At 40.4% G+C, this 17,066-nt stretch overlaps 1 protein-coding gene across 1 annotated transcript in view; it reads left to right on the top strand.

Annotated features, from left to right (window-relative positions):
- The window catches only part of LOC310999374 (CUB and sushi domain-containing protein 3-like), a gene marked incomplete at both ends in the record, with an annotated part of 211,290 nt that extends 195,302 nt beyond the window's left edge, over nt 1-15,988 (top strand). Inside the window, 10 exons of the mRNA XM_083989775.1 lie at nt 2,682-2,855; nt 3,385-3,458; nt 4,761-4,872; nt 9,966-10,145; nt 10,623-10,688; nt 12,150-12,308; nt 12,712-12,824; nt 13,630-13,717; nt 14,960-15,101; nt 15,829-15,988. Coding sequence (XP_083845901.1) covers nt 2,682-2,855; nt 3,385-3,458; nt 4,761-4,872; nt 9,966-10,145; nt 10,623-10,688; nt 12,150-12,308; nt 12,712-12,824; nt 13,630-13,717; nt 14,960-15,101; nt 15,829-15,988 — 1,268 coding nt within the window. The remainder of the gene's footprint in view (nt 1-2,681; nt 2,856-3,384; nt 3,459-4,760; nt 4,873-9,965; nt 10,146-10,622; nt 10,689-12,149; nt 12,309-12,711; nt 12,825-13,629; nt 13,718-14,959; nt 15,102-15,828) is intronic.
- Nucleotides 15,989-17,066: the final 1,078 nt, after the last annotated feature.

Here is a 17,066-nt window from a genome sequence, read left to right as displayed (position 1 = left end):
TTGGGTTGCACCACTGTATGTTTTAGAAGATTACAAATCATGCTGAGCATCTTTTGTTGAACTACAGCTCAACAATGCTGCAGGAATGACATCCATCTGCAGAAGCAAATCCATGTGTGCATTTCTTGAAATCTGTCCTATAAACTTTTGCAGCCAAAAAGGATTAAGATGCATATTCATGTTCTCTTTAACAACACATGGGAAAAGAGAGCAAGCTGCAAATTTCAGTGTCTGAGAATGCTAGTTCATGTGTCTGCAGGGATGAGACTGTGATCCCAACTTTGAATCAGGCTTCTGCATACTGATTACTTCAAAGCATTGATAATTCATCAAGGAAGAGGAGAGGCTATGGGAGAGAGAGTGAGAAAAACTTTGACTAGTTTCTCTCTGTTTTTCTCTGTCTCTCGCTCATCCACCTCCGCACACACACACACACACACACACACACATATTAAATATGCTGAGCTTGGATTGGCCTTGGGCCATTTCTCTTATATATCCATAAAACAGCAAATTATTTCCCTGCGGCTGGAAGTTTATGACTGATGTGCATGTCACCTGTTTGGCCTGTATTCTCAACCCTGCAAAAAATTCTATCTGAATACAAAGTCTTACGGTGCCATGTGAAAAATGACAAGACTCGTTTTCAGATCCAGTCAGACATTTGCATCTTTATTTGCTGTCAGACTGTATCAGACACGGTCAAACTGTTGGTTACAGGGGGCTCGAAACTCACAATGCATCATTTTCAGTCAAGACCTACAGTATAGCAAAGATATTTTCTAGAAGACGATATGTCTCTGAATACAAGGATTTGTTTCTGAGATAACAGTATTTGCAGTAATGGCTTTATTCAGCCATTCCTGCATGGGCTGGATTCTAATCTCCTCCTTTACTAGATATCTATTATGTCAGGGATTGGCTGTGGGAAGCCCCTGTTGGTTCCTGACTTCTAGGAAGAGAGCAAGCGAGAATTTATCTCTGTCTCCAGCGCTCACCACAGCAGCACATGTCAGGTCTAGAGAAGCAGCCCGGCTTATTATTGGCTTGATCCCGCAGTGCTCTGGCTGCGTGACTGAACGCTGTGACTCTTATTCTCTCATATGCTCTTTCACACACTGAGCATTTCTCAACCTCCTATAGCTAACAAGTCACATTTACTCATCAGTCTGGTTATGGTGGATAAACGAATGTACCTAAACAGTAAAGATTGAAAATAGATACATTGGCAGACTGTAAAATGGATGACTTCTCTCCCCATCAAGCAGCTTAAATTATTCCAGGAAACTTGATTAGAGGTCTATAAGCAATAAATTGAAGGAGCAGCAGTGATAGGGGCTTCATCTGCCGAGGAGGCTGTGGCTGGAGTCCCATCAAATAGGCAATATCATGTGAGAGGCATGGAGATCTACAGCGGCAGCAGATGGCTCCAGTTGTGTTAACCTCTTTCAGTTGCTAATTATTTTGATCTAAAATTGAGTGCCATGACCTCCCGACCCTCACTAGGTCTTTGCTGCCAAGATGAATATTCTCATATCTACTATAACCACTCGCCAGTGAGGTCGATTGTTAGAAACAAAAAAATGATTTGACGGAGCAATTCATCCTGAGAGAAGAATGTCAATGCATCTGCCCACATGCAATAAAGAAACTGGCCAAAGGAATCTGTGCAACATGCTTGATGTCAATACAATTTAAATAATTCAACACTTGAAGACTTTCCAGATCATACAGAAAGACTATTGTTTTTACAGTCAGGTACTGAAATACATCAAATTTAATTTTCCGTCAGCAATCACTTACATGAAGTATTTCAGCCTAAACACGAGTCTCTCCGTCACTCTGCTCTGCTGTAACCCGAGGAGAAAATTTTCCTTGTGGGATACAAGTGTTATCCAATGAGGAGAGAGAACGGCATGAAGGGCTGTGTGTGCAGCCAAGGGATGCGCGTGAATGTGGTGACGTAGCACAAGGACCAATTGATGCCTGACAAGGGCGGGGGCTGCTAACTCATGGTGCGTTCAAAGAAACTCGTACTTTGTGTTTTTCCTTCCTGTGAAGTCATACCAGTTCGATCTGGTACGAGTTCACGGGTCGGAAGTTACGAGTGGCCGTTATAGGGAACTTTCACAGACAACAGGATGGTAAAAACACGAGCTACGGGTTACCTGGAACGCTACCAAGTCGTAGTTGTGACTTGAAGCTGTAACTTACGGTTTCAAACGCCTGCCTTGAACGCAGCATTAGCCGAAACGGCCGTGAAGCTGATATCTGCTTTAATAAAACCCATCAAACAGAGCAGAGCTCGTACTGTAGCAGTAGTGGTAACCACTCCAGGCACTCTTCATCATGGCCTGATCTTATATGGGTACAGCAGCAGCCCACACAACTTATTATTTCTGAATTGAATGCTGAATAGTATACTCAATGCAGCACTCCACTGGCAAGCTGCTCCAGTATTCCTTATATGCTATTCACTTGAAAACAGATGAATGTTTGAATTGCAAAAATGGGGCCAATCAATAGGGCATCCATATTGTCATGAATGGGAGGGATGGTGCAAAAGTGCAGCTTGATACATTGATGCATGAGTACCTTCAGGAGAGTGTATGATATTTGTGTCGGATGTATTGACTCTCAGCTTATCAAGCCAGCACTAATCCACTCTTCTCCCCCTGCAGCCAAGTTCTGCGGAGACCCTGGTACACCAGCTAAAGGACGGAGAGAAGGACGCAGTTTCATCTACAAGTCTGAGGTGACGTTTAGCTGCAGTTCCCACTACGTGCTGGTCGGACCAACAACACGCATGTGCCAGGAGGACGGCGTGTGGCGTGGATCTCAGCCTCGATGCATAGGTACTGACTGGCTGATTTACAAGAGCACTTGATACTGTATGACTAATTTTCCAAGTATGATTTTCTGTTTGTTCTGTTAAAGTGGCTGACATAAATATCAAAACGCAGGTGAGGGTGAACTAGGTTCTGCACGTTGCCATCTGGTTTTCATTTAAAACTAAACCATAATAATGAAATACATTATTTATGATGTAACCCTACAGGTGTTGCTTTATATTTACAGCCCAGTGGAAATGCTAAATGCCGAAGGAATATTTTATTGAATTAATGTGTTTTAATTTGAATATAGCCTCAACAAATTGTGAGCGATCCATATTTGAAAGACTCGTAAAAGTGAAGGAATCATGGTCTTTAGATGGCAAGGTAATACTGCTCATGTTACCATGCCACTCCAGTAATTGTCCTCTGGTACATGGCACACCAGAGAGAAATCACATAGTCATTATCAATGATTGCCTCTCTGTCATATGCTCATTTTTTGCTCTCCCGCAATCCCTCTGCTCATCATGACAGTGATTTCTTGTTCCAGAGCCCACGAGAACAACGTGTGAAAATCCAGGGACACCTGAACACGGCTTCATGAATTACACAACAGGCTTTAAGGTAAAAACAAAAAACAAATAACAAACTGTAATGAGTCCATTTTAAATAGGTTGTTTAGTGTACAATGAGGTGAATTTGTCCCAAAAAATGGATTTTAGACTTTTAGATTTTGATATGGGGCGGTGTAGCGCAACACTAACCACTGCACTGAAAAATTAAGCTTCACAAAGATGGGATTTGGAAGAGGAAATACATTGATATACAGTACATTAATTAACACAGAATATGGACAATAATGCTCTACATACTGTATTCTGTGATATACAGTACAACAGCAATTAAATTGAGCTCTGCGAGAAAGCACCAAGTGATTTTGAAGTAGCCTGGCTGAGAGGAAGAGGTAGATGAGAATGAACAAGAAGCACCAAATCAAAGTGCCATTCAAAGCTTGCAGCTCTACTTTGTTATCTGTACTTAGTCTTATTTCAAATGGGCAGTTTCCAATGGATGTTCCAAGTACAGTCATCATTTATTCCTTTGGATGACGGTCTGTGGGTGCAACGATGAAGCAGTGAGGTGTGTATATATAGCCATCTGAGGAGGTTGCACCGAGGAAAACTAGCTGAATTTCTCTTCCTGCCTGGCTGCCTGGATATATCTAGATCTACAATAATGTGTTCTGTATCCATTTTGAGCAGATGTGTAAAACAAGCAATGCTGAAATGCATCATAGTCAAAAAAAAAAAGATATCATGACCGTTGGAGTGTGCTCAGTTGCTCCCCTTGATAATTTCAGTCAGTGTATTTCATTTCCTCCGCGTTGCTTTTGAAGTGTCACTTACAAGTTAAGTGCAAACAATTCCTCCACAATATTCAGCAGAATATCTGAAATGGAATTTGTCCCAAATGAAAGCAGAAGAAGCTTATTACTTGGATCGCTGCTTGTAATGGCTGTAGTCTCACATTTTTCTGCATTACTGAACAACTTCACCAATATCTTGACACCAGCGAATGAGAAAATCCTGTGTCGATGCTCTCTATAAACAGTCGACGAGGATGGTGGCTGAAAATAAAAATTGTTTATTATGAATACAGAAGACAGTTTGGTTCAGTATCCAGTATTTTCACCAGAGAGTGAGCTCGCTTCACTTTCTAATGTTTTTGCATTAGTTGACACGATTGCCTCTAGGAACAGTCTCCATCTGCCTCCACACTCTACAGATAATCATTAAAAACGGGAGAAAAAAAACTTAAGTGTGCAGTATTTTTCCCGAGCTCCTTAGATTTGAGGCTGGAAGCATATTGGCATTTGCATCAGTGTATTGACTCTCTCCACTTTGTGTGCTGTCTGTTTGTGGCCAGGTGGGCAGCAGAGTAGACTTCCAGTGCCAACAGGGACATCTACTGCAGGGCTCCACCACTCGGCTGTGTTTGCCAGATCTCACATGGACCGGAATCCAGCCTACCTGTATCCGTGAGTGCTCATTCCTCATGCCCCCTCCTGATATCTGGATCACTCTTCCCGTCTTTGTTTTTCTCTAGCCCTTCTGGCATCTTGTCACTGTTTATCTGCATTGCTAGCAACCCAGACACTCTCTTTTGTTTTGCTCAGCCCCCCCCCTCCCGATCTTCTCTCCCCTTCTCTCTCCGTCAATGCCTCCTTCCAGTGCAACTTCTCTCGTTCACTCAATCCCGCCGTAGCCTTTGACCTCCTAGTAGATTGCAGCTTGCGCCTCAATCAACCTGCCAGCACAGTCATTCTGGGAGTGAGGTGTTGACCGTGATTGCTGTCTTTTTGTCTGAACTACCTGAAATGTCGACCAACACCAAACTAGGACTGCGCAGTTCAGCCCAGTTGCTTTGCCGAGCCAAGTGCTTTCCTGAGTTGTGATGTAATCCTGTATCTCAGTGGAATCCCTCTCCACATAATTTTTCATGGAAATACCGTACTCCCACTTCAGATCTTACTGTAGTCTGCATTTTACTATGCACTTACACTGTAAACACTTGAGCTGTGAGATGATAAGGGGATTCAAATGATATTTTGTAATCTTGATTTCATAACCACCCCAAGATGTAACACCCACTTGAATTTCCCAGACATTTGTGCTGAGGAAGCAGAGACATTGTAATACCTACCCTTCATTCTCTGCCTGATCTGCTCTGCAACACGGCTTTATTTGTGTGTGTGGATGTGTGTGTGTTTTGAGCGGAGGAGAGAGAGTTTTACAGGGATTGTGAAACCTTGAATATATATACTCTCATTCTTCATAAACTCAGGTGCCATTTTATTAGGTACTGTACACCTAGATGTAATAAATGCAGGATCATCCTTACATTAAAGCCTGTTCGTTTTTATGTTCAGTTCAAGGAAATTATGTTGTTTATTGTTTTTTAGGTGTTGACCTCAAGGTAATTTTGAGGATGCAGTTTGCAGTTTATTCTTTTGTGCCATTTTGAGAAGTGTTTCTTATATGCAATTGTGTGCATGCACCAGTTTTAATTTATGTATTCATTCATCCAAGAGTCTTTTGAATGCATTGACATCAAGGACAAATCTGCAAGGAATTGCAACTTCGTTAGACAAATGGTTTCATGTATCTTAATTTTTTTATGTGGAGACACATTATTTTATAACGGAACACTGCAAGGAACAAAGCATTCAAAAAACTCACTTGCATGGCCTTATTATCTCTCAGGGAGATTATTTTTTAATTTAAATGTTTTAAAATGCATGTTTGAGCAGCTGATAGCAGAAAAGACTCCTGTCTAACCCTCTGTCACCTGACAGCTTCTCAGCACCTGCTCCAAACTGGTGACCTCATCGTCACATTCACAAAGGAATAATTCAGGAGGTTGCACAGCCCTTGGCCCTTTTATGGCATTTATTGTCAACACGTTGACAGGTACATTAAAATAAAAGAACAATCAGAGTAAGTTGATGTCAACAGAACTACAGTACAGGTGAGAGCTCCAGCACATGCCTCAGACTGGCACTTACTGTACAGATTTTTGTTAGAACCAGAAAATTGACATCCTCCCTCTGGAAAACTGCTGACAACTGAGCTAGGTGAGGAGAACAATTTGCATGCAGATAAATGACTGATACAAAGTGGATCACATACAGACTCCTCTCAAGGGCAGCATGTACTGCGTCCAAAATCTTTCAAAGGTTGAGTTGGCATGGTCCTGTGAGGGTTATGCTGTGTCTTTGAGCTTCTAAAGAAAAGTGAAAATACCAATAAATATCATAAACATTCAACAGATAAACATTCAACAGAAATAGAAGAGAAACCACTAAACAAGGAGATAAAATTTTAATTTTCCAAACGTCACTTTGAAGTTGTTGAATAACAGTTCTCTTTATTCCCCTCTGAGTAAACGTAATGCATAATAATGTAGCCTCTATGGTGATAGAGATACACGTAAAGAGCAGCATTTTAGTATACGAGCACTGAGCAATGGGCAGCACAAGCCATGGGGCATTAAATTGCAAGGCAAGCCCGTTCTATACTCCTCAGTGAAAGTGGTTAACATTTAACCTGCAAAGTGCTTGAATATGGTAATTGACAGTGTAGAGGAAGTGTTAATGGTTGCCAAACGGTCTGCCAAAAAATAAAAAAAAACGAGCTAAATGTTTCAAAACATGATTCATCATTGGTAAAACACTAGATTTTCATCACAGATTTTTGTGGCTGAAATTTGTGATGCCACTGAATATTAAAGTGTAATTTCATTTGGTTACCATGAGTTTTCCCGTGCTATAAATTGATCCACAGTGAATGAGAGGTTCTTCTTTTGGATTTGGATGAACTGCAAAACCAGCAGCCACATTTACTTTCACAGTAGTAAACATGAAATAACATGTACTCCATGCCCTTTTCTGTGTAAGCATGATGTTCTGAGGCCACCCACTGAAATGGCAGTCTGACAGCTAGTGTGGATTGAGACTCAGAGGATCAGAGGCTTGATGTTTTGAGGCTTTTAACTTTCCTGACTTGCTCTGTTCAGCAAGTGCAGTTTCTTTGCCAGGTTTGTCTCTGCTAAGGTTGCAGCATTTCAGGAGCTGCTATCTTACTCTGCTCCATTCTCTCTAGTGACTTGAAAAATGTATTGATTTCCCCCTGCCCTCTCCTCCTGTCATTGTTAGAGCTGGAATTAAAATAGAGAAATGTTTCTCAAATTTGTTCCTGCTTTAAAATAAAACTATGAATTCATGTTTAGTTGATGTATAACATCATTTGGTTTTCACACGTACAGCCCTGAAGGTGGACTCACAGGCCCAGAGTCTGGCCTATTGGGGCAGACTGTGGCTATGTATATGTATTTGAGTATAAGTGCTTTTGTATGGGTCCAACACTGTGTTGACCCTTGAGTCATAAATCCTCTATAATACCTCTCTCTATGATTAAATGCTCTTCTGTTACTGTGAAGCCACTCAAATTGATTTAAAAGTGAAGCCAGCTGATCTTGTAGTGATGGTGAAAGCAAAAAACTTGGAGGGATTATCAACACAATAAATGTAATCGATGCAACAGACACAACTCAGAGTTTAATCACTGGATCTTGATCATGTTATTTTTTTTATATTAGATTATTGTTTTTTCGCTGAAAGGCACAAATCCCCAAAATTTGTGTGTAGTCACTTTAATATTTTGAAGCTCAGAAAGTCTTAGTTGTCAAAATATCCAGCAGCCAAGGTAAACTTTAGTTTCAAAACCAGCCTGGTGGCCTCTGACTGGCTTTCTCAAATTTATATTCAGCAAGGCCTGGTTAGCTGACAAAAACTGTATGACGACATTGTAAAATTCAGGTTTGTCCTCATGACAATTACCTGATGCTGCAGCCCAGAGTCAACCTCCGTCATCTTTGTGTGCCCCTTACTGATGCAGTTGGTCTGCCTAGGGACCAACTTTGAACGAGGAACAACATAACATGTTGTTGCGTGGCAGAGAAAGCGAAAGTGTCTTTTGAGGACTGGTAATCTCAGGAGTAAAGCCTGCTGTGCTGTTTGAAGTGTAAATAAACACAGTATTGTCAACAGAACTTGATGAGGGATGTGACATGTCTTTGATACAACAATTCATTGGCCTTGTAAGTGTCTTCACTATTCATGGTCTACAAACTCTACAACCACCCTGGACATGTACTGACAGTTTGTCACTTTAAATGGGTTGCACAGACTTGTGCTCAGGCAGCGAGAAGGGAGTTTATTTAATTATTTATCTACTGTATTTATTTATTTATCCAGAAGCTTCAATATGAGGCAGGTTTTCTTCTTTCCTGCAATGTAAATAGATTTCATAAATTCCAGATTTATGAAGTCATTAAAGGTGAGGGTGGCGTGAACAGAGGACTCATACTGTACATTTGTCCTTGAAGTATCTTCATCAGTCTCTCTTAATGTAGATTATACTGTTATAGTCCCTGTGTAGCTGAGTACAAGAAGAATGAGAGGAGCGTCATGCTAAATTTCATTACTCAACCTTCACCTTGATGCACCTGCATTACTTTCTGGAGCACTGACAGTTTATGTCGTCAGATGAGCATACACCAGCAGAAGTAACATCCAACAAAGGGGAATTTCCTGCAGTCCCCTGAAGCCCAGAGACTGGGTTTCATCCTGGCATCCCCTCCACAACGTGTTGCCGCTAATATCATTAAGACACCGCAAAGGACCGATTTGGTACTGTGACTCACTTGCAGCTGTCTCCCATTTGACAGCTGGCAACATATTCTTTCACTCATAAGCTGCAAAATTATTTCAGTATTTTCACATTATGGTTGATGCCTCAGAGCTTGAATGCTCATACCCTCAGTGTGTTGGTGGTCCAAGGTGAATAAATGTTTATTCTGTGGAGAGATTGTTGATGTGATTAAATTAATTAAAATAAGTCCACTCCCACTCATAAGAAAATTAAAATATTGGTATAGTCCATTGGAGGGAAGTGTTTTAGCGATGTAGTGTTTTTGTCCTTACGGTAGTTTCTGATTCAATTTGAGCTTGTAAACTTACTGCTTTTCAACACTGTCCTAAATCAGCATCCTGTTTCCTGTTTTTTGAGACGTACTTCTGACAAACCACTGACTGATTACAGTGACTTTAGCCAGACCTTTCTGTAGCATTGGCACAGAACTATAATGAGATGCATCCCAATGCTATGATTAAATAACTGACTTATTGTTTATATTAATGAATGAATAATTTTGCAAATCATTTCAGTCCAAAAATTAAACAGTGCATATCCCAAACAAGTGTACATATTCATATCAGAAAGGAAAGTAGACATATTGTAGCATCAATATGCTCCCTACTGTATGAGCTTCCTAGACTCAATTAAATCGTGAAACAGTTGTGCTTCTTTTGTTGCACTTATTTCAGACCTTTTCATACATCTCTCCCACTGAGTACTTAATTATCTTCCCATCTATCTGTGGTGTGTGTGTGTGTGTGTGTGTGTGTGTCAGGTGGTCTTTTTGTGTGCATCTGGTTGCATTTGTTTGTGCAGCAGGTGTAGATGTGAGTGTGTGTGTGTATAACGCATCTGCCCTCTGTTTGCTCTCCAGCTCACTCCTGCAAGCAGCCACGGAGCCCAGCCAATGCTGACGTCGTGGGTCTAGACCTTCCCTCTTACGGTTACACCCTGGTGTACACCTGTCAGCGAGGCTATTTCCTCTCTGGGGGTTCAGAGCATCGTGTCTGCCGCTCTGATGGCAGCTGGACTGGCAAGGTGCCTGTCTGCAGAGGTACGTGGTTTTCTAGAGGTCTGCAGGGGCAGATGATAGAGAGGATGGGAGGGAGGAGGGGGATGGAGGAAAATAGGACCAAGATTGTTCATGTGCATAAGGCTGGATGGTGTTTAGAGGTTTGTATGTATCGAAAAATCCCTCCTATGGGACATTCACACTCTTGCACTGATAGAAACAATTACTCAAAAATAATGAGACAGGATTTTTAGTAAACCCACTTTTCTAACAACTGATTGCTATATTCCTGTCAAGATCCTATTTTAACTTGAAATTTCAGCAGTGTGTTGATTTGTGAATGTTTGTTTTGTTTTGTAGAACGAGACACTAGAGCTGAGTGGAGTGAGAGAAAGTTCAATGCAGACAGCATGTTCCTGTTGAGCAATGTGTACTTTACCAACATCCTCCAGCTGTTAAAACTTGCTGTTTGTCACTACTGTACATCTTTGTGACATACATATTTATGTTCTTCTGCAGCCGGTTCCAAATCACATGAGAAAACTGTCAAACCCATACCAGGGACACCAAGTCCAAAACTAAATGGTGAGTGTTGAATCGCACAAGCTGTCCGACTTAAGTATCCACTCCTGGATTTGTCTGTTCCTCACCACCAGCATCAGCTCAACGAAGATCTTTTTTGGATAGAACAATCTCTGTAGTTGATTGTATCCACTGTGCCGCAGCTCGACACCTATCCAGCAGGTTTAGTGTCTTATACGGGAGCTGGATCTTGGTATACAGTATATTCATGAAAATCAAGTCATCAAGTTGTGTTCTGCTGCAGTCTTGGTACTGTGCCTCTGTGGGCACTTCTGAATTACAATAGTGCAAAGTAATTACCATATGACTAAAATTATCAGCCTAAACTCTGGGGCGTATCGTGACCATGACATATTTAGAGTAAATAACTGTTTCAAAAAGCTAATTAACTGTAATTACTGCCAACAATATTTCTACCTAAATACAGCGACCTACAGTGTAATTAGAATTGGGAAATAATGCTGCCAGGTTTGACTGTCATACTGTACCACAATGGAAAGCAACAAATAATCACAAACACTGGCCCACACTGGTGTGTGTTTTAGTGTAGTTAGGTTTGAATTAGTCCAAGTAATGACATTTGCACCGGCCCCACCTATACTGTGCCTCTGATGCTAATTAGCAAATATAGCTAACCTTAATTGTTATGCACACTGTTAGCATTGTTATTTGTAGCTTGATAGCGCAGCACAACCTTACAGAAGTGTTAGCAAGTCTTTTCAGCCGTTTCTTTAAACACTCAAATTTCCCCAGGTTGTTGACTGTTAAAGGAGGTGTATAGTACAGTATTGTTGCTTCATCAACATCAGAAATAAGCTACACTATTACCCACACAACAGAAAAATCATTTTACATGACCTCATGTCCCCTTTTTATCACTTAAAAATTAACTTGTGATGCCAACAATTACTGACAATATCTAGTAAATACTAGGCAATTATTCTGACTATTATTAGGCTTATTTGTTGACATTCAATACATTCAGTCACCTTTTTGGGCTCATAATTGCCTTATAATTGTCCAGTCAACAGTTCCCAGCCGATAATGAGAGCGCTGTAATGGCAGTGCTTTAAAAAGTTTTATCAGTGTGTAAGTATTTAAAAAGTTCTGCGGAGTTCACAGAGTGATTCCAGTGTTATCGCTCTCAGAATGTGTTTAATTATCATTAACCAAGATGGAATAAAATGAAATTGAATGAAAAGATTGTTATCCGCTGTTTGATATGTTGATTCAGCTGCATATCTAATTACCATTTTGCAGCGTGGGTGCAAGTGTTCAGCTTGTACTAAAAACATCATATTAATTTGATGTTGCTTAAAAATGACACATTTGTTTCTTATGGTTAATATAAACGATAACTTCCATATTTGATACATACCGGTAAGTTTTCTTTCAGTTCATTTACAGTGTTGTGTTGATAGCATTATTTACCATGTTTTCTTCTTCATTTTCCTTTCCTTGAAGTTCCTGACGATGTCTTTGCCCCTGACTTCATCTGGAAGGGTTCCTATGATTACAAGGGCCAGAAACAACCAATGACTTTGACAGTCACAAGCTTTAATGTCACGACGGGAAAAGTCAATGTAACTTTAAGTGACAGTAGCATGGAGTTTCTGCTCTCTGGTGAGTCATCTATAAATCATCTGTCTCCTTCTTCCTCCCCGCTGCCTCCCCTCTCCTCCTCTCACTGCCTCTGCGTGTCACTTCCATTTATTCCGAGGTGCCTCATGTCAATCAGTCAATCACCAAATGATCTCATGCATGAGAGTGGAAATTAACTATTGGCTCTAAAGACGGATGTATTAGTCTGTGCTGACTGACTGACTAGCTGCCCACTCAAGAGCCACTCGTCTCCTCCCCCAGCTGTTCTCCCTCTTCTCTTCTCTTCTCTTCTCTTCTCTTCTCTTCTCTTCTCTTCTCTTCTCTTCTCTTCTCTTCTCTTCTCTTCTCTTTCCATTGCACTTGTGTTGTCTCATCTTTTTATTCATGTCATTTCTCCTCTTGCCACTTGTCCTCTGCATTGTAGGAGTATACAAACGCCAGGAGGCACGGTTAACACTCCTGCTGTACCAGATGAGAGCGCTGGCCCACAGCTCCTTGAGCAGGATTACTGATGAGACCTGGGCGATGGACGGATTTGTGAGTATTCATATGAATTGGGAAGTGTATGGGCAGTGGTCTTTTAGAAGCAGTCAAGAGCTGCGACTGTCTTTCATTTTATATAATTGCGTGTTTATTTATTGTTTGGTATGGCAGACAAGTAGAATATTACACGCAAAGGGGCTGTAACAATTTGAGAGCCAATAATAACCCTTCCTTGGACTGAATCAAGCCAATGTTTCCTCATTATTAGTTTTTTTTTTCCTCATCCTGCTTACCGTGCCAACAAAGAAAAAAAATGACAGTGCATGAGAAGAAACTGTGACAACAAGCAGAATAGTAATTTCCTGGCTTATTGTCTGGTTTTATTTACATATATTTACACTGGCTGTAGATCAGATGCAGCAGGCGCTCTCTATGAACCATTTCAGCATTCCCACATTGACAATTTGCTGAATAAGCTCAGACACTCACATGACATCTAAAGGAACTTTTTTGGGGGTGGAAATTGTTACTCCCCCTCCTCCTCTAAAAAAAAAAAAAAGCGTCAAGGTCCACTAAATAAAAACATGTGACAGGTGACTGCACACCGCTGTGCTATTGATAGCATACTGCACAGCTTCTAGAGTGGGGTTTCAAAAACAAAGGTGTTATTTTTAAATGTAGCATGACAGAGTCTGTTGATTGTCATACTAAATACAGCATATATTTAGCTTTTGATGTGGCGTGGAATAGATGCAGCACTCTCTAAGGTGCCAAAAAAAATCCCATTTCATCCTGCAGTTGAAACAAAACGAACAGCTTCTTGAATTCTTTGTTATGTTTTGTTTTTTTTTCGCTCCAGGTTTCAGCTGAGCCTGAGGGTGGCAGCTATGTATTCCAAGGCTTCATACAGGGTAAAGACTATGGACAGTTTGGACTACAGAGACTTGGTATGTGTCTTTTCAGACTTCACACAATGAGTACCATAGCATAACTGGTTGCTTCCTCCCATCTTTCATCGTATGATTTTCAAAATCGGAGTAAAAAAAATATTATTTTAAAACAGCCTTCTAGAGTTTGACACCAAAAGGCTGTCATCACATTCATCTGCTGAGAGGGGAAATTTTTTTCTTTGCTCCTAAAATCTAGGGTTAGGGTTAGCTTAAACTGACATATTGTGAAACTGAAAATCAAAATGTTCAGCACACATAAACTGAGATTTCTGGCATTGGTTCAGGTGACCAAAATAGTGTGGGTCTTTATTTTAGTCAAATAATTTTTACATGTCCTAATTAAATGTTTCTGTCATGACAAACCCATGCTATATAAAATTTTGCAAATGTAAAAATATACCGTAATTAGATTTTGTTGGAAAATGTCTTTGCCCTACAGTATATGGAACACACAGTATTTAGTCCTTCAGTGGGGAAAAAAAAATACATACACTGTCAGTGAGAGATACTTTTCCACGCGCCGAGAACAGATGGGAGAGTTTGTGAAAATACAAGAAATGTTATGACAGATTTGGTTTGAAGTGTTATTTCTTAAAATACAAACAGAGACCCGAAAGCGGTGTTAGATTTCTTTCCACTAACACCTACTGTTACCATGGCAGGTATATGTTGTAATGCCGGGGTTCAGTAGCATTGCTCAGTTTATAACCCAATTAAAAATATTTGAAACTCTTTTTCCAACATCAAAGCTGCATATTAATTTGACAGAATAAATGCATCTGTTGCGTGTTTCCCCCTTGTACCTGCTGTGGACCACCTAGTTCTACAGTCACGCAGCGTCGCACATTATCGCCGTACACATCATCATCACCCTTCATCTCTTTGTGTGAAGACAATCTCATGATTGTCTTGAACAAGATTATCACAGTCACACTGATCATTATCAGTACGATCATTATGATTGGCATCTTCCTTGACTGGCTGTGGCATCTCCATATCGTGTTTGTCATAAACGTCCTCCTCTTCATCATCATCACCGCCGTCGCCATCATCATTACCCTCCTCGTCCTCATCACCATCATCACCAGCAGATGATAAGTATCTTTCTATTATTCCATTTGGTTTCTCCAGTGTTTGTGTTTATGCCATTCATTTATCTGAATATTTTCTTCTGACACATATTGTGTATATGGGCTCTTCCATATTTTTAATAGCTATAATGTTTTTTTTCTTCCCCAGGTTTAAGTGTAAGAGAGAATGTTACTCTCACTGACCCCGAAACCAACGGCTCCACCAACAGCAGTTCTGTTGCTGTTGCTATCCTTGTGCCTTTCTTTGCCCTCATCTTTGCAGGCCTTGGGTTTTATCTCTACAAACAGCGGTACGTAGCGTATCCTGGTGTCTTCTATACTAACCTGGGAACCCTGAATTTAGTTGCTACTGTAGTCTATATCTGTTTGGATCCCACATGAAATAGAAAACAGTACGTTTTCATGAGTCTGAGTCCGGGTCTGAGTCCCAGGTTGAGTTTTGAAGTTATTTACCGCAGATCTGATGTTGAAAAAGTTTGAGAAGCACAGATTCATGTAGACGATGTTTGTAGAGTTACAGCCAAAGGAGATGTATATCAGGATGAGGTAGATAGTACACTCTGGCCCACTTCCACAGCCAGCTTCACTGCAGTAAGGTTTCTCACTGGATACAGTAGCTTACTTGTGGGAGCCCTCAAATCATGATGCAACGTTAGTCAACATGTTACCATCCAAGCCACATTACACAGTGCATACATCAGGTATCAGATGAGAATCACTTTGATATGATATGTACTGCGCTAGAAGTATTATACAGTGTTTGGTGTACAGATGGAGGGATATTGTCACTCTCAGAATATGTTGAGCCTGTCACATGCATATTTTACGTTCATTATGTTACAGTAGCTCCTAGTGAACTGGTACATGGCTCCTCTGACTGGTCTTTTCTACAATAATTACCATTCAGCTGTCCACACCAAGATAATGCAGACATGTTTATTGAATTGGAAGGAAAGTAAATAATTGGGATACTGTCTCTAAACTAATATGCACCCTCCCTTTTATTTTCTCCCTCAGGAAAACAGATAAAGCGCAGTACACAGGATGTTCTGTCCACGAGAACAACAATGGACAGGCTACTTTTGAGAATCCCATGTACAACACAAACACAAAAGCTGCTGAGGGGAAAGTTGTGCGCTTTGACCCTAATCTCAACACCATCTGCACCATGGTTTGATGTCTACTGAGCATGATAAAAAGACAGAAGGAAGGAGAAACGCAGAGATGGATAATACAACTTCTCCTTGTTTGCTTTACATGAATATATAAATATATATATATATATATAAAGAGAGACATATTTATATTTTCCCTGTTTCTGATGACATACAAAAAGGACGCAGACTTGCTCAGAAACATAAAGCACACTTCCAGCAACAATTGCGGTTGCGGCTGATCATTTAGAGAAGTTAACGATGAAAAAGAGAAGGTGAAGATGTTCTACACCTTTCCAGATCTTCCCGTTGTTCGGTGAAGAGAAATGTTCTTTACACTCTGTGAGTGCTGGCTTCATGAATAAAAAGAGCCTCGGGCATATAGATAAAATAGAGTATTTTATGCTCTCTAGTATAAACAGAGAGGGGTTACTTCACAATGCCAAATGAAAAATTTAAACTTCTTTTTTTTCAAGATGACAGACCACATCTAGACCCTTTTTTGTGTTTTTTTTTCTTTTTAGTCTCACATTCACTCTGATGAGAGTTATTTTCTCTTATGAAGGTGGAGAGCCTCTGAACTGTGAGTTGATCAATGTAATCTTCAGAGTCTGTTTTCCAAGCTGCGGGGTGTGTGAGAGGTGATGAAGAAATGGAAAAAGAAAATGCCTCTGTTTCAATGGCATGGGTGCAGTAGTATGTTCAAAGTTAATGATACCTCTTAATTGGATGGTACCTCCTACTGGCAAAATCTATGGCCAGGGATTTAATTACTGAAGTGCAGTACAATTTTTTCAAATGCCATTGGGAATGTGAGGGCTTTTATTGTTACAGTGCAGGTTCGCAGACAACAATGGAGTTCATTTCCTTCACGAGAGATATAAAACATTAGGTTTCTAAGTTGTGTATAGTGAATTTGCTTTTGACAGAAATTTTCTTGAAATATGAGACTTGAAATTGCTGACTAATCTCGTCAAGACTGTGACTTTCAGCCTGTTGGTTATGTGAGGCCGTTCTTAAATCATCCATCTATTTAACCTGTTCTTAAGTTATTGAAAGAGTTGCGAAAACTCGTTTTGTTATCAAGTGTTTTTTCTCCAG

Source organism: Trachurus trachurus (genome assembly GCF_905171665.1).
Source record: "Trachurus trachurus genome assembly, chromosome: 16".
Lineage (NCBI taxonomy): Eukaryota > Metazoa > Chordata > Actinopteri > Carangiformes > Carangidae > Trachurus > Trachurus trachurus.
The sequence above is the reverse complement of the archived record's forward strand: the minus strand, read 5'-3'. Positions and strand labels throughout refer to the sequence as shown.